This window comes from Mus pahari, chromosome 9 (genome assembly GCF_900095145.1).
Source record: "Mus pahari chromosome 9, PAHARI_EIJ_v1.1, whole genome shotgun sequence".
NCBI lineage: Eukaryota > Metazoa > Chordata > Mammalia > Rodentia > Muridae > Mus > Mus pahari.
Window position 1 is genome coordinate 66260986 of NC_034598.1, and position 19220 is coordinate 66280205.

A 19220-nucleotide genomic window follows, 5' to 3' on the forward strand; every position below is an offset into this window, starting at 1 on the left:
CTCTCTCTCTCTCTCTCTCTCTCTCTCTCTCTCTCTCTCTCTCTCTCTCTCTCTCTCTGTGTGTGTGTGTGTGTGTGTGTGTGTGTGTGTGTGTGACTAAAAGCACTCTTTAATTGTATTAATCATCCCCAAGGCACTACTTAAAGCAATTTAAAAATTAATGTTCTACACGGTCGTCATATCTTCCTAGGAGCCTGTTCTACATACACTCTTTCCTTGATTTTTCGGACACTGATATTTTAAAGGCCAACTTCCAATATTCTTCCTTCATCTGGCTCTGTCTAATATTTACCCATCTTTAGACAAATGGGTTTCTTTTCCTCCAGTGTCACACAATCAAAGCTATGTTCATCCTATTGCTTACTCTAAAGGTAGTATATGATTATTTATATTGGCTTTTATTCTGACATAAGATTTGTTTGCTTCTTTAACATCATATTCCCTTTAGTTTTCTATTTTTAAAATTAATTCCATTTACCTTTAATAAACATTTGTGGAGGAAGATATTTTGAAACTTTTGATAAAATAAAATAACATTGTTCTTAATTTCCATTATCTCAAAGTTTACAACATCCTTTGAAGTTTCATGTCTGAATTAAAATTATATTCTAATAATTATAAAATATTTTATAATTCTATTTTTCATGTTTGTATTTCATATTTAAGAAAATGGTTTCTCTCTGTTATCTGTCTATCCATACTGTAGGGATTAATAGAGTCCTATTTTATTTCATGAGATATAATGCATCGCCAACATAGTTTACTGTGATATTTGAAATCTCCCTACTGATGACACTGGGAAATCCCTCAGGCTGCTCTGTATGACTTTTTCACAAGCATTTCCACTTTTCCACACTCTTTTTTGTGTGGTTTAATGTTCGTTTGATTAATTTTGTGCATTCCCTGAATTAGCTTCATCTGTTTTTCAGTGAGCCCTGGTTTCTTTTCATGGAGAATTATATTTAAAACTGTGTTACTGCTTCTAGGTTGTCTAAGTGGTCAAATATACATATGCATTTACATCACAAATTATGGACTGTTTGATTTAGGTCAATATAAAAGTACTCTCTTTTACAAAAGATCAAATTCAATAGCACCTACCATTAGTTATCAAATTGCTTAAATGGCCAGTAAAATATAACATTTAGAATACATAAATTGACACTGTCACATTCAATATTGTCTCTTTTAGATTGATGTACTAGCATAAGTAAGTTGAAATAAAATACTGAGTGTCGAGTAAGGACTAATAGAGTCTGATTTTATTTCATGGATTATGAATGCAATAAAATTGTCAGAGTTGTGATTAATAGTCACCATTTACAGGCAGTCAAATTTGAGTATTGGTTAACATACCCTGGTCAATGGTCAGACAGCTAAAAAACTGTAATGTGTTTGCTTGTAGCACCCACCTTGTAGAATTGAAATGAAGGTGGGTGTTGTTGCATAGATATTATACAAGACCAATACTTGTTGCATAGAAAATACATAAAAATGGAATTTTAATTTTGGCCTAATCATTTTTGAGAATTAGATTTCTTATTTCTACAACTTCTAGTCACATCTTTTAGACCTGGGAAACTAGGACTGTACATAAGGTAAACAGTATTTTCCAAGCTCCCGGTCATAGTTTAAGTAGGTACATGTAATATGCACCATTGTCATGTCAGATTGTATTGTGTGGACCAGTGAGGAATACTCTTTAGTACTCACTATGTCAAAGTGTTCCTGTGACATTTTGAAGTCCTCATCAATAGTTTCATGATAAGATCCAAATGTTTTTATTCCACCGGTATATAATAGTCCCAAAAATAGAGAGCATTTGGAAATTGTCAAGAACCTTGGCTAATTTCTTTGATTATTTGTATAAAAGGCAAAACTTTAGTAATTAGTGTTGATTACATCCCAATAGATCAGAGCTAAAATCTAATTCCAGTACTATTGTAAATAGAAAAAGGACTAGATATTTGTCAGTTTTACAAAATTCATGGAACAGAGATGTCTGAGGTGACCCACTTCTGAAAATAAACCAAGGAAGGCTTCCAAGTTCTTTGAAAATGATGTGGAGTTTAGTATCTTATGTTCATTTTAACAATTAATATGTTTCCATATAATAACTTCTATAAATGACTCGTGTGGAGAATGCCAGGTCATAGCCACCAAAGAGGTAGAATATAAGCAATATTCTCTTGTACCTTAAACTAAAAAGACCAAAAGGTAATCAACTGGAAGTACGTACTCCCACACAAACACAATCAATTGGAAAGTCTGTAAGTAGAAATGTGAAGACTCTTTATAAGTGTCTCAGATAAGGGACAAAGGAGGCATAGCCAACAGAGTTGAATAACCAATTCACAAAGTGAGGAAGCGAGCCACAGTCATCAGCTCAGACATGCTTTCTAAGATCTGCTTTGGGTAGAGCAAAATCTCTGCTCACGTGACATCCTAAATATTCTCTGTACCATACAGATGTTCCCAGAGTGATGCTGAATTTTTATAAGTTATTATGATCACACCTTCTGCCTCCCATGACAGCTATTGGTGTTGATGCAATAGGAAACAACTAGCATTGGGCCTTATAAACAGTCATTTCAGTCAACACATAAGGTAACTTCTCTGCTGGGAGATAAGTCCTTGCATAGTGAACCTGCAGGGTTTTTAAGCCAGTCTTGAGTCAAGACCAGCTTACCTAGCTGGATGTCTGTTTGACACTGCTTGAATAGAAGCCAGGCAGCTTTCTTCAGTGACTTTAGCATACCTCCACGCTCACTATTTAAACTTGTTCATCATGGAAGCAGAAGCCCTAGAAAACACAAGAGGACTTTTGCCTTTGTAGTCAGAGAAAATAGACCATGTTGGGAGGACACAACTCTGGCTTTGTTTCTCTTTTGATTATTTCTTCCTATATATGACACATCTATCCAAGGATGAAACAGCTTTAAATCATTTTTTAAAAAAAATAGCAAGCTTATCAGTTTTTATATCTTCCAACTAAATATCAGTGATATATTTCATGCATGTGTGCATATATCTGTGTGAAGCATAAGTACATGTTCATCCATTGTGTACCTAATTGCATGTGATGCCTTAAAATGGATGCCAGAAGTTAACATCGGGTACTTGATTACTGGCCACTTTATATTTTGAGACAGAATCTTCAACAGAACATGGTGCTCCTTAATTCAGCTGTATTGGCAGGTCAGTGAGCTCCAGTGAGCTGCCTACCTCTGCCTTCTTCACTCTGAGATTACAGACATATAACTGCATCTAAATTGTTTTGTGGACATTGCAGATGCAAGCACGGGTCATGGTTGTGTGGCCAGCACTTTACAGACTGAGCCATCTCCCCATTTATTCCTTCCTCTCTGATCTTTCCCTCTCACTCTCCCTGCTATCCTCTACAGGTTTCAGCATATGTCCCAGTTTAGCTTTAGACTACTGATGTTCTTGTACCTCTGAAGTACTGAGACTGCTGACCTCGAGCGAGTTCTAATGATCAACAGTCACATTTTATTTTTCTGAAAAACTACGATTTAGGATAATAGCCATAGATTAGTTAAAATGTGACTCAGAGGTATACTGACATTTTAGTTCTCAGACAAGTATTTCTATAGGTGTTCTAAAGCTAAGATATAATTATGAATGACTTGCTATGGAATTTAAATGGAATTTAAAGTAAGGCAGGTAGAATCTCTGAAAAGCACATAGTCCGGCAGCACACAGTGTCATGCCAACTTGACTCCTGTGTTTCAGTGGCTTATGCTGTGACTTTCTCAAACATGAGCTTTTGAATCAAATACATGTACAATTTGTATCTGTTTCAAGTGATCCCTACAATTTTCACCTGTGTATAGAGAAAGGAAACTGTATAAAGTAAGACCGGAATATCGAAAGTATATGATTCCTAAGGTGACTATATTCTATTTTATTACACAATCCTTTACTTGTTAACTACATTTCCCTGGACACTATTTACATGCACACAAATGTAAGTACATGGAAGATCAGTGAAAGCATTTGTTTCTGACTAGCTTCAATGTCCCAGAATCCTTAGATCTTCACCATAGATACAACAGTGTTTCACTGTCTATTTGATATATATTCTTATGGATTCTATTGTAGATACATTTTATAACAGAGGCATTAAAGTGTTTCAGGTATGGTTTCAATGCTTTACTATGATTACAAGAGCATTTTATGACGAGATGTTCTATAAAATGGACACATATTTTTCATTTGCCCTTACACCCAACTGTTGATAGATACAAGCTTTCAAGTACAGATGAATCCAGGAGATCTGAATCAATACCTCACTCACGTGGGTGATATATATATATATATATATATATATATATATATATATATATGTGTGTGTGTGTGTGTGTGTGTGTGTACACACTTGGGTATATAAAATAAGTTCCTGATTTCTCATACAGATAGGTATCTGAAGAGCATCCCAGTTGTTAAAAAAAAAGAAAAAAAATAAGAGTTACTGAAATGATGGAAACCTTGTAATGGACTGATTTCTCCTTGTGCTGAAGAATGACTTTGATGACTCATTAGTGACCACAATTGTTTGTCACTGTCTTCTTGGTTAACTTCAGGGCACATTCAGAAAATGAAGGCACCTCTTTACCACCCGCTGACTCCTGTACCAGTCCCACAAAGATGGATTCTTCCTATAGTAAGACGGCTAAGCAATGCCTAGAAGAGATATCTGGTAAGTGAGATTTTGTAGTCTCCCTATTTTATGCGGTCGTGTTGGCTCCGTGAGTTTTGCACAATTGGACTCTCTGTGTTTCATGCTTCTGAGTTTCTCATAGATTTGGTTGTTCTGATGGAGATGGTCTCCTTGTTGCTCTGAAAAAGAGTAAAAAAAAAAAAAAAAACAATGGTGGTTCTTTCAGAACCTGAAAGTGTCATTTGTTTTCAGAAGTCTTCCATGGTTAGTAGAGTAGTCCTTAGATATGTATGGAGTTTGGAGATATATCAGAGATGTAACATTTACTGTAACATTTATGACCAATGAAATCCTGTACTATATTTAATTCCATGATGTTTATAGCATTTCTCCAGTGTACTTATTGGAAAAAAAATCTAGTTGGAAAGGTATTTTGATATATGTGTGTGTGTGTGTGTGTGTGNGTGTGTTTGTGTGTGTGTGTGTGTGTGTGTATAATGATATAAGAAAACTTCCAAATATCCCAGGTACAGTTATCAGAGTTTTGATTATAGGAAAGGGGATTTGCTGCTTGAGCCAAGTATATTTCCAGTAATTCTTATAAGCCTGGGGTTATATGGAAAGTCTTTAATATAATTTATCATGTATAAATACATAATAAATTATAAATGTATAATTTATTATGTATAATAAAGTCCTACTCACTCTTCATGAGGACCCAAGAAACATCTTAGAAAACTACATTGCCATGAGTCGGGGAAAGAATTTAAGAAATTTTGTTAGACTTGCAAATAGAGTCATGTCTGTTTTTCTAATAAATCTTTGTGTTAGCCTTTATGTGTTCACTGCTAAGTCCAAAGGCAAAAACGGGAGGAAGAATTTAATTTCTGAAAATTCATGTGTTACTTCAAGGCCTCTAAGGATCAAAACAGTAACCACAACAGCAGAGGTTAAGAAGTGTCTGCACTTTGATAGCCATGAAATTCAATTCAGCAAGCATTAACCCTTCTGGAATGCCCATCACCGAATAATGAGACTCGTGATAAAATAACAATCCCAGAGTAACCTGTGGAATGAAAATTAGTGATCTGTGGTTTCAGATGGCAAATACAACACAAGGCCAGTGCAGGGAAGGGGGAGATTATGATATGAATGTATGACTGTGCTGATGGTATTTATAGATACCAGAGATCTCAGAGAAGTGTCAAGATGATGCTGTGTCCCTGTGTTGTGACAAACATTTTATAAAGCATGGTAGGAAGAAGTTTCAATTACCATACTGAATGTGCATGAACATCTGCAATACGCCTATGAAGTACAGGCACTCCAATCTACAGTGGCAAGTGAATTTGAGTAGAATTTAAATTTTAACCATTGCGAGTTTCACAAAGGAACACTATTTTTCTAAAGCTAACCTGTCACTGAGTAGTGCTGATGGAAGAAATAATCTATATTTAATTTCTCAAGCTTCGTGTTCTGTCTGCATTTAGTCATTTTTCATATTTCTAATTAATATTTCTATTTAATGTTCTGGTATCTTAATAGAGTATTTGAAAATGAAACATAAACCAGATATTAGTATAATAGTGTAAGGGACTTAATAGAGGGGATAGTCTTTTGCAGAAGTAATGAGTTCTTTATGTGGGTCACACATCTGAGGAAGGAAAGGAAACAGAAAATATATCCTGAAATGAATCCGGTGCTATTACATCACTCTTATTCCCATTATGTGTTGGAAATTAGCGTTATGATGTGGAATACTGTCTCTTCCTCCAGTGCAATCCCCACCTTTATTTGTGGTATTTTTAAGGGTGTGAATAAATGGCTCTCTCTTCCTAGCCTTTTCCAGGAACCTTATCTCACCATCTGTTCTAAGCTATGCAGTCCCATTGTCAGATCCTAGTCCTTAGCATCATCAGGAATTATAACTTCACCATAACATCATTGCCATGACTCCTATTCATCATATATGTCTGTGTATGATGCATGTCATACACCTGTGAGCCATCATAAGCCAAATAGGAGTTGAACCCTGATCCTCTAGAAGAACGGCTTGTGCTCTTAACCACTGAATCATCTCTCCAGCCCCATAAATTCTATTCTTACTGCTCGAAGTTCCCTATGTTTACAGTCCTTGCCCCACTATTCTCTGATTCCACACTGATCCTGCTAGGATTCCCAGTTTAAAAACTTGATTAGTTTTTGTGTCACATACCAAATCACCTATACCTTCTTTCCTTCTTAATCAGCTCAGTCCTTGTGGTAACTGGAAGTTTCTTTTCCTCCAACCACACTCACCCCTAATTCCTTCATCCTCTCTTATTTTACCAAAATAACAAGTGAAGTTTTATTCATATCTTCACCTACTCCATACAGTAATGAATGAATGAAAAGAAATCTACTTACAGGTTGAAGTGATACACTGTACAGTCATCAGTTCACCTTATTAAGTATCCAACAGCCCCAGTCACCATTGTTTCCCAAACACTGCTTGGTCCCTCAAATTCTTAGACAAAAGTATTACTGCTTTTAAAACTCTAACACTACCTGTACTAGACTCTAACTGTAAACTGAGATGTCACTTTACTGAAAGATGGGATGCAGCGAAGGGACATCCATGAACTCTGCATCCATGTTAGAGCATTTATACCACTTACCACACGTTTACTTTGCTTTTCTTGCACTACACTCTCGTTTCCCTGCTAATCTTCCCCTTCGCTACTAAACCATCCCTTTGGACCATGAGCCAATGATGTATCTCTAATGTCAGCGGAAGCAAGACAGCTTCTCCTTTGCCTTCCAACTGTGATTTAATTCTTTTGTCCTCCTTGAAGAACCATCAAACCAGACGCTAATCCTTTTTGTTGTTCTAGCTTCGCGTCTGCACTGAAATTGCTCTTAATTGAAGTTGTTATTATTGGAGACCCGTCCAAATCTAAGGAGTAAGCTGTATGGCTCATGGTATTGACCTCTAACCAGGAATCTAAGAAACCCTCTGGCTTGGTTTCAACATTCCATTCCGGACCTCATTGTTCTTTCCTGGTAATCATTTCTAGATCTGCCTTTTCACCCTAATTGCCTATCATTGAAACAGTTCAGTCTTCTTCTCAAAACTTTATTTATACATGTGTACAACAGTAATTGGTGGCTGTAAATGTGGTCCATACACTAATGGCTTGCAAGTGTCTCTCTCCTCTAGTCCTCTCCCTTACAACCTGACTCATGTATCCATTCCTTACACAGTTCCACTTAAATAACTCACATATATGTCTAACATACCACATTTAAAACCATGCCCGAAGGCTGCCTTCCAACCCCCTTTGGTTTGCATCTTGCCTTTTTGGTTGATAGAGTGGAATAATTATATTATCAAGATATATCTAGAATAGATCCCTTCCTTTCCATGTCTGTTTTATTAACTGGTATATCCCAGTCTATGATTGATACATGACTCCCATCTGATTACTGTTTCTGAAATGAGAAACAATGCAGATATTATATAAATGAGACCCTTGATGGGGAAGAGCCCTAAACAATTTTTAGGTATACATATTATGTAGGAAAGAGGAGAACTACTTTAGGCTTTGGGAGACATCCCAATCAATAGGGCTCAACATAAACATAGGGTGGTTGGCACTCAATGAAAGCGCTGACTGTTTCATGGTCTACAAGCTGAGCCTCCCCAGGAGGCTCAGGTGTTTGCGTGTTCCTCTTTCTGGCTGGTGATGCTACTCAGTGAGGTTGTAAGACCTTGAGGAGATGACATGGCTCTAGATATTAAGGTGCGGTGTGAGAAGATGTGTACCGCTGTGGGCAGGCTTTTCCATTCCATAGTTGAGTCCACTTGACTCTCTCTCTCTTCCTGACTTGAAGTATGAGTGACCAGTTTCCTCCAGCTCCTGCCATGCCTCCTGCACCTGCATCTGACGGAATTCCTTCCTCCCACTGAGAATCAAACAACACCTTCTGTCCTTGAGTTGCTTCTCCTTGGGTGTTTTGTCTCAGCAATGAGGAATGTAACTAATAAAGACCTGAGTGTGAAAACAAAATAATTTTAATTCTATCATCACTATTTTTTTTTAAATATGAAGAATGAAACTGCCTCTCTCTCTTCCCCCTGAAAAAAATTTGATATGTTACCCAAGGGGAGAGAAATCCCTTTTCTTTTAATTAAAAAATTGTCAAATCCATATCTGTCCCATTACTTACATGATATATGGCCTGTAAGGACTATAATACTTTTAAGAAGCAAACTTAGTTCATTTTGCAGTGGAAATTGGTTAGAGGAATTTGCTAAGAGGGAAGCTTAGCTCTTTAAATTCCCCTTGATGTAAAGTCTCATTGGTAGTGATTAAAATGTCTCTCCCCCCCAAAAAAAATGTTGTGAAAAAAATTAGTGTGATTCTATTTGGGTGTGGGGTAAGGATTAGAAATGGGAGGCCTTACTTTGCAATTGAATAATCTTTGTAACTTTTTAATATTCTCCAAGGTAGTGAGAACAATACCTTTTGTTCCTCACAGTCTTCTGGAGAAAGATGCCTGCCATTCACCTGATCCGATGATGGTGATTCTAATCATTATTATTATTAGGCATATAAAATCCATAGCAATGAATAAATTGGCTTACAGCTCCCAGCATCTTCTCTAAAATTCATGCTGTGACACACTGAATGCCATTCCAGAAGAGCTAAAGTGCTGTCCTGCTTTTGCATTCCTGGGTGAATGTATTATGTACAATCATTGCGTTACCTTTGTTTCTATTTTTACTTGCTTTGCCAGAGAGAATTTATTCTCTGTGACCATTTCTTTTAGTGCCAAGAAATCCAGCAAAATATAATTGAGATTAGATATTCATCTCATTGTGGAATGGCTTTAGATTTTGCTTTCAAGCAAAGTTCACATTTGGCTTTTCTTTTTGCATAAAGTTCTCTGCTCCCAGATGTATCTACTCTATGTGCAACATTTGTGCAATGCAGTTTTTAACCTTTAACTGAAATATATATATATATATATATATATATATATATATATATATATATTTCTTTAGAAAGCAAGTTACCAGGCATATATGTATATGTATGTAAGCTTTCTAAAGAAATAATATTGAAATAAGTAAATGATTTCATGGAATTACTACAGAACCAAAATGTATAGGTTTAACCAAAGGTTAAGGTAGTGGTTACTTACATTTTTCTACATTATAAAAAATAAGTCATATCTGGCATTTAAGAGCTTTGCAAATGATCACTAGAATTTCCATCTCCTAAATGTTTATAAAGTCTAAGGAGATGAAGCCCTTGTGATTCAAATTATCTTAGATCTTCTACTCAAATAGCCAAACATGATAGCAATGTTTACTAAAGACCTGAGAGTGTTCTTTTCTAGGACATTCTATTCGATATATTTTATTTCACAAATTAGACAAAATTTGAATGAGTCAAATTTCTGCAGTTGTTTTCATTCATTTTCATGGAAGCTTCTCCTCCACCTTGTAGAGCATGCATTTCTCTGTGTGATTCCAAATAAATAAAAATACCCCTGTGTTTTGCACAGGCAACAAAGCAGGGAGAGATGCCTGAAGTGGTGTAAGTAGGTTCCCTAGAGTTGTCATGGTAAATTTAAATCTAGTATTTCCAGGGGCAAAACTACTGTAATTACAAGCTTGTTATAAAATCTTTAAATAAGGATAAAAATGACAACCACCCCTGTTCACCGTTTCTTCTGTTGGGCTGTCTTTGAAAAGTCTGTATGCTATTTACCTCTAGTTTCTTGTTGGCTCTGTTTCAGTGAATTTAGCCCATGTTTACAGTCTTCACTCCATAAGGAGTATGCTGTATATATGGCCCAGGAGAATTAGGATGACATATGTAATTTGATTCCATAAATAAAATGAGAGTATTAAAAAATGACGTGGGCCATTCCTGAAGAGAAGCATTGAGACCTGTCGTGTAGATTGCTCATCTCTGCTATGTCATAAGATCAATATATCCCAGGCTGTGGTCTTTGTATGGGTCTCAGAGTAAAATATAGCACTGAAAGAGCAGTTAACCACTACAAGGTGGATATTAATGTCAAGAAAGTGCACTGTTGTTTCGAAAGGCACTCTGAACAACATTTCTCAACCTTGACAGTACTGACATTGGAGGGCACACAGTTCCTTTCCGCGGGCTTTGGAATCTGTCATCTTATGATGTTTAACAGCACCATTGCTCCACTTCTGTAGATGTTACCCTCTCCCATTGGAACCACAAATGTCTCCTAGGGAACAAAAGCCATCCTCAATTAGAGACCACTAATCTCAGCCTAGTGGCTCAAAATGGGTTCCCAGAGCCAGCAGTCCTTGGGAAAATATCAGAAAAGCAATGTCACGACCTTCTAAGACCTACTAAATGAACAGTTGTGGGGCTGGTGCCTCAAAAACTGGTGCTTTAATAAGTCCTTTTAATGGTTCTTCAGAGAAACTGGAAAACTACTGCTTAAGCTGATTGGCATATAAACACCCTTTTGAAAGGGAAGGGTATAATTATTGCTTTCATGTATACATATGGAAGTTCAGCTCTTTGACCTATAAAGTATTAGGGTTCCTTTCAGTGAAGCCTTGGGCTACATTACCATACGTCAAACAATATATGAGCAACCTGAGTCATAGAAATACAACATTTCCATCTTAAGAATGGCAACATTTTATCATAATCTGGAAACACTTGCTTAGGTCTAACAAAACTTGAAAGGAAGAACCATTTTTTTTAACAAAATTGTTTTTGAAGCATAATCAATTTCATATATATATATATATATATATATATATATATACACATCATGTAAACATAACTTTTTAAAGTGTGAAAATTAGTAAGCAACATTCATAATCGATGGCTTGATTGTTGATGACATATCGTTATTAACCTTTCTTTCCATCCAGTCTTACATATTTGTAACCTGGATTTAAGTATGGTCTGTACTGAATGGGGTCATGAGGTAGCATTCTCTTTTCAAAGGAAGTTGTCATCAGTGAAAAGCAATGAAAATGGCATTTTATTGTGCTATTTTATATAGATAGGAATAGGTCATTTCTCCCCACTGAGAGTGGAAATTATAACTGAAAGTGGAAATCACAATTAATTTTATTTATCCTTTCTGAAGACAATGGAGACTGTGTGCAATTTGACTGATACACTTCACCATCTTGATGCATTATTTTCCCTTGTCCCCTTGTTAGTACGTGGTATTTGGAAAGAGAAAATCTTCAAAATTTTTTTTTTATCCTTTAATAACCTTTTTAATCACCCATGCTATACATGATTTCTGGCACAATACATATTTGCTTTATGAAAACAAGTTGTCTTAAAATCTGGATTTCATCCTAATAGCGTGGTGTACACACCCAGTGTGAGACAAAAATAAGAAATGTATCTATTAAGTTTTCTATATTTATCAAAATATGAAATATTAAGAACTAATTATACTGTGATTAGCCTATGAGTTGATTTAAGAAACTGCTCAATATATAAAATCATAATGTATATTGTGATATAAAATATCATAATATGCATTGTGGTATACAAAAATCATAATGTACCTTGTGTATTTTATTTTGCACCTTTTTATTCTGCACTGGACTATAAACTTTCAGGTGAATGGTTTGAATAACTTACTTCAGCTAAGACTTTTTGGTTCTATGTTTTTGAAGAAAATAAGGAAGAAATCTTAATTTCATTATCATAGGATTTTATTCATTTTCTTCAGAATTTAAAGGGGCAAAACACCTTGAACTTGTTCTGTAAAAGATAGGATGAGGTCTTTCCCTTTAAAACATTACCTGCCAGAGGGGAGAGGGAGTCAGGCTCCAGTTTCCTTCAGGTCCTTTACACTCTTGAATTTGATTTGTGCTTTTACAGCAAGAATGCCAACAGTCAGAAGGCAGATCTGCCTGCTTCAGCTGCCTGCAGCTAGAGAGAATTAGTCTGTCATTCTCAGAATCAGGAAGAGCATGCTGTGTAAGAGTGTGTGTGAGAGAGCCGTGTGTGTTCCTGTGTGGGAGGCTGGGTTGGCTGAGAGAGAGTCATTGAGATGTGCAGAGGATCTATCGTATAGCAGTATAGCATCTCCTTCAGGCTTGGCTCTGAAACCTGTGGCATTCTCGCTTGGCCAGCTGCTGCCGAGCCTCTGTTTTAATTTAGCAGGATGTTTGCTGCCATGGCAGCTAGCAGCATCCACTGCAGCAGCAAGGGAGAACCATAGATCTGGCGATGCAGGTGGAATACTAAAACACAACGGAGGCTCAGGCAGGGCTGGGCTTCCTTGCTTCATTTCTGCTGTCCGTGGGCTCTGCTGCAGAAGCCGTACTTGCTGCACTGTGTCAGCTCTTTAGTGTAAAGGTTTCGCAGACCTCAGTCTGTAAAGGGCTGGTGAGATGCAAGGCTGTGGAGCGGGAATGAGAGACACCCTGCTTGGCTTCCACCTTGCATTTCGGAACACAGAAGCAGTAGAGGGAAATGCAAACGCACCATCCTGCTGAGACATAGGATTGGATGAAGACAGAAAAAAACGTAGTTGGCTTCCTGGATGACTTTTTCAGCTGGAGCAGAGTCTTTCGTGAACTCTTTTTTTTTTTCTTTTTTTCTTTTTCTTTTTTGGCTTAAGACATGTATTTACGCAAAATGTTTTGTAAGTACTGCTGATCGGTGAAATGATGTGGCAAGCTCAATCGTGGGAAAGTGATTGTGTCTACCCTGTCTCAACAATGTCCTGTGAATGTCTGAGCCTAAGCTTTTGTTGAAGTGCACGTGCTAATTAAAAAAAAAAAAAAAAAAAAAAAAAAAAAAAAAAAAAAAAAAAAAGGACAGTTGCAATTGTGGCGTAAAGAGACAATATGAAGTCCAACTGAGAAGAAGGCAGAAACATGCAGTCAGCTGGGCTCTCTGTGTTTCGCGGCAAAGAAGTAAAGAAAAAGGGAGCTTGCCTCCAGAAACAAAAGTCTTTGACCAACCTTGCCCTCTCCAGTGAGGGGGAGAGGAGACCTACTGTGCGCATTTCCAACTGGTTTGGAAACGCTGCAAAGGCTAGCCAGAGAGAATCCAACTATGCAGAAAGAAGGTGTCTCTCAAGGTTTCTGTCTAGGTCTGTGCAGTCCCTGTATCATGGCAGCAGCGGCTCTGGAGCCTGGAGCTTGCCTGCAGGAGGCGGACAGTCCTGTGCGGATGGCTTAGAAGACTGGCCTGCAAGGAGAGGTGTAGATGGAGAAAGTGATGAAGACAGTAAGTCTGAAGATGAAAATGGCTCCTCCAAGCCAAGCAGTACCAGCCGAAGTTGGGCTGAAGAGGAGGGGGAAAGCTGCCTACGGGAAGGGACAGCTCACCTGGATGAGGATGTGATTCTGACCATGCTAGGAGATCTGGAACAGGCACTTTACAGTGACTTACTAGGTGAGTCCAGGTTGCTGAGGACGGGGTTCATGGCAGTCATAGATTACCTTTCATTTTCATACTAAGTTTTCTTTAGATACATAAGCTTAACATTCTCATTTCTTGTTCTTTGAAGTTATTTTCCCTTGGAAAACTGAACTGTGAATTCCAGTTTTGATATTTAACTGGGCCAAGCCGCCTCAGTTGCGGGTATACCTTAGCTGGGTGTCTGGGATACCATAAATGTAAGGATGCTTTCGATTTAATGTCTTTGGTGGAGACTTGGTTAACTTCCCTCAAGATGTGTAATCCTTCATGTGTAATGAAGATGGAATGGTATCCTGGGTAAATTTCTGTATGGTTTCATTTGCTGCCTTAGAGTTCCCTAAATAGATGGCTGCTCCCCTTTGATATTTTAAGCCCCATACATGCAGAGGCCTGTGTTCTCTTGCTTGGCTTCCCTGCCTTCCTGCCTTTCTTCCTTTCCTCCTTCCTGTATCTTGGAACAGCTGTTCCTCTATATGTATAACTATAACATCTAGTTGTGTTACAGCTAAACTATGGAAATAACTGTTAACTGTTTCATTTTTCACAATCTTTTTAAACAGCAATGTTCCATCGTAACTTGTGATATTACTTTCGACTGGATGGATAGAGAGGCTTTTGTGGTGAAACTTTAAATGCCGCCCTTGTCACTTCCCTAACACATGTACCTAAAGAAGTGTCCACATTTAATATTTCTACATTCAGCTCCCCACTGTCACATATTTACATCCTAGAATCTCTAAATGCTAAGCCACAGAGCACATCATGCTTCATGTCAGTGTGGGCTTTCAGAAAGGACTTTGTCTGGCTTTCTGTGAGTTCAAAAGCACTACCCCTGTTCACCGATCTCTTTGTTCCCCATACACAGATGGTGCTAAGTACAGATTTGTTTTCATTCTCTGTGTGAACGTCCAGTGACAAGGTGTTTTATGAGGTTGTCTGGGATGTTTCGGGAACAGCTTTGGAATGAGAAATCTTAGAGAGACAGCCGAGGCAAACACGGCTCAATTTTGCACGTCAGTTTGGCTTGGAAAGAGTAATGATGGCACAGTTTTGAGAATAGTGATTTCTGAACGTAAATCCACCAGGTACTCAGGCGCCAGAGATTTATCTCCATAGCATTGTTTGATTTGGGTGATGAACTGTTTCTCATAAAGGAAGCTCTGCATGGTATAAAGATGAGAGGAAGTCTTGAGCCATATGTCTTTTTTTTTTCTCCTTTTTCCTATTTCTTTTTGATCCTTCGAAACTGTAGAGTCAAACAGTATTCATCTTTGGCTTATAAAATTGTCACATTCATCTTGTTCTAAGTATCTTTCACATTAGTATTTTCAACCATGTGAGCAGAGTGTGGTCCCCAGGCAGGATTTGGAGGTTGCTGTGTTAAATTATTGTAAGATGTGGTTGGGTATGAAACCTTGCTCACTGTGCATAAATAGCCTGGATTATTACTGTCACAGAATAGCCTCCCAATAGAAGATGGTAAGCCATGTATTTGAACTGAGATCTTGCTTATCATATCCACATGTTTATTCTCCATAATGATTTCTCCTTCTACCCACCAGTGCCAGTATTCAAAAATGCAAGCAGTAAGGGCAAGAACACATTCAAGTAGTTCTGATGTGTTTCCATATGCTCATCTTTCCATCTCAAACCTGACCTTAGATTTCCTAAGTTGTAATCCTTTAACTTTGTAGAATTTCTGCTGTGTTCTTGACTAGGTTCCACTTATGACTCAAAATGGCCTAAGTTAGCTTTGGCCAAAGTTTCATGAGTACAATATTGTTACTGTTGAGCATCCTAATAAGTTATACAGGCTAGGGTCTATGCTAGAAATATATAGGACAATGTTTGCTCTGAACACCTTTTTTCTATACCTATAAAAGGTCGAGATCAGAAGGATGAATTCAAAAGTTTTATCTGAAAATCATGGTTGGGTCACTATTCAAAGAGAGAAAAGCTTTCAATAGCAAAGTGTGCAGAGTGAGTTCTGTAACGGATCTAGTTATATAAATCAAGTTTCACACATATATAATTTGATTTCTATTAAAAGATGGTAGTGTGACAATGTTAATTATAATATGTGTATTTAAAGCATATATAGTAAGGGCAGACCATCCAAATTAAATTCTCTACTATGCACTAGCTGTGAAGCAGAAGCACTCACTATTCTGAAAACTGTCGGAAAACCTGCTGCACCAGTGTTAAAAATTCAAGTGGATTAGAGAATACACCATTTGAAAAAATGTGTAGACATCTGTACATTGGAATGGCAAAAATGGGATGCCTCTTTTGGGAATAATAGTTGAGTTGATATTATGCAAATGGGAAGAAATGAATTGTTTTTGTTGTTTAAGTAAATTTCTCTCATGTGCACCCCTCTTGTAACTTTTCTTCATTTGCTAAGCAGTCAGATCTATATGTACTTTGATTTGGCCTCCTCCCAACAACCACAAAGCCTTACTACATCATCTGAATACCTCTTTGAAAGACATTCCAGACTACCATCATTCCTTAGGGGATTGTAAATGCACTTAGTTTTTATCTTGCCTTTCGTGGGTCACTGAAATTATTTGCTGCAATACATTTAGCTCTGGTTATTATCCTTCATGGAATGAATAAGGCAGCAAAGATGCTGTGCTCTGAAAGTGTTGGAGGGCAGAGATCTGTCTGTTTGATTGCCATGAGTGGCATAATGTCACATGTGAATGTCCTTAGGAGAAAATAGGGTGGAGTAAGGGGGACACTATAGTTCTGGCATTTGAGGGAAACTGCATAAACAAGCCCAGATTTCAACTGGGAGGATTCACGAATTAAACCCTCCTATTGGACTAATGAAAGGAAATTGATATGAAAAAATATTTGGTGAAACAAAAATGTTTATGATTATTTAAAAACATGGGGAATTGTTCAAGTATCAATTCCAATATTGTGATCTGACAAATGGTAAGATAGCCTGGATGCAAGTGGGCCAGGGACGCAGTATACAGTGATGCAGCCAATGAGCATGTTCTAGGTCAGTGCTTTGCAACAGCGCCCCCTCTCACCCATTGACCCCCTCTCACGCACTGCCCCTTCCCCCACAGTCTCTACCTCCCTGTTCTTACAATCTCCAGTGGATCTTCTTCTTTAAATTTCCTCACAGTTGTCTCTCTGCCTCCCTCTCTCCCTCTGCCTCCCATGGTGATTATTTTCAGGATAGAAGGACCTGGATGGGAGAGGGGCAGGGAGGAGAAAAGGGAAACATGATCAGGTATAGGGGGTGGGGGTAAAACAGAAGAGAAGCCCTGAGGGCCAGCAGAATGAGTAAAAATATACAACCTCTGGGGTGGGGGTGGGGGAGATAGGTGAGCAACCTGGGGGAGGAGCTGAAAGGTGAGGGGGGTCCTCTAGAAAGTACCAGAGACTTGGGGGGGGGGGAGTGAGGGACTCTACTCAAAGGGAGAGACCTTAGATGTGATTCTCTACAGTGGGGAGAGGGAACTTGTAGAGTCCACCTCCAGGAGAAAGACAGGACATCAACTGGAGGGATGGGGTTGCCATTCCACAGTCATAAATTCTGACGCAGAATTATTGCTGTCTAAAAGAACTGCAGGGATAAAAACAGAGAAGAGCCTGAGGGAAAGGAGGTCCAGAGACAGGCCCAAACTGGGATCTACCTCAAGGGGAGGCTCCAAAGTCTGACACTATTACTGATGCTATGGTGTGCTTACAGAGAAGAACCTGGCATGGCTGTGCTCTGAGAGGCCAGACAAGCAGCTGACTGAGACAGACACGGATACTTACACCCAACCATTGGACTGGAGTCTGGAATCCCTGTCATTGAATTGGGGAAAGGCTGGAAGAAGCTAAGGAGGAGGGTGACCCCACAGGAAGACCAGCAGTCTCAACTAACTCAAACCCCTGAGATCTCTCAGACACTGAGCCACCATCCAGGCAACATACACTAGCTGGTCCAACACTCCCCTCAACACACACACACACACACACACAGTAGAGGACTGCCTGGTCTAGCCTCAATAGGAGAAGACTTGTCTAAACCTCGAGAGACTTGAGACCTCAGGGAGATGGGAGGCCTGGTTGATGGCATCCTCTGGGAGACAGGGGCAAGAGGAATGCTATAAGGAACTGTAGAGGGGGACTGGGAGGAGGGCAATGGCTGAACTATAAAAAATTAAAGTAGTTATAATAACAATAATAGTAACAATAAACCTCCAAACTCCAAAGAGCCCAAAAACCCAGAAAACAAAAAACAAATAACAGCAACAAAGTAAATAAATAAGTAAAAACAACAAAAAACGTGTTCACCGTTTTATCCCATTTTGCTGTTCCTGCCTTCCTTTTGGCTGTTATTATAGTCTTCTGTCGCTCTTTAAATTTTTCTCTGCCAGCCTTCTTTTTATTCCCCAACATTGTGGCAGATGACTTGGAAGTGGAAAAGGAACATCTCAGTAGTTGTTTCTCATGGACTGTGTCCTATTAATGAGAATCATGCCTTCAATTTCCAGAGAGGATGTGGTTGATGGCTTGGATCTTAGAAACAGTCCTACTTTCTGAGGAAGTTAATCTATGGGATTAGAGATTACACGGTTTAGATGCATGTGGAGAAGTTTATGCCACAGGAATGCCATCCCATCTTATATTTTTATATTTGTTAAACTATGTTTCTTTTAACAAAGCAATCCAATACAACCTCAGTTTGGAATAATAATGCTGTTATTAAGTGTAATTTAACTGTACAAAACACTTATAAAGGAGTAGGAACAAGTTTGCATGCTGGGCCAGACTAGAGGTTGTATGGACAGACATCCATGCTGAGTGGTAAGGAACAAAGCAGTAATGTTTGGCTAAGACAGACCGTTGAGTCTCTAGCTGCATAGGTAGCAGAAGATGGCCTATTCGGCCATCATTGGGAAGAGANGCCCCTTGGTCTTGTAAACTATATATGCCCCAGTACAGGGGAATGCCAGGGCCAAGAAGTGGGAGTGTGTGGGTCGGGGAGCAGGGGCGGGGGGGGGAGGGTATAGGGAACTTTCAGGATAGCATTTGAAATGTAAATAAAGAAAATACCAAAAAAAAAAAAAAAAAAA

General features: G+C 38.4%; 1 protein-coding gene across 1 annotated transcript in view; it reads left to right on the plus strand.

Moving 5' to 3' along the window:
• Positions 1-19220, plus strand: part of Nav3 (neuron navigator 3) — a 319139-nt gene that overhangs the window by 155081 nt on the left and 144838 nt on the right. Inside the window, exon 9 of the mRNA XM_029542029.1 lies at positions 4605-4720. Coding sequence (XP_029397889.1) covers positions 4605-4720 — 116 coding nt within the window. The remainder of the gene's footprint in view (positions 1-4604; positions 4721-19220) is intronic.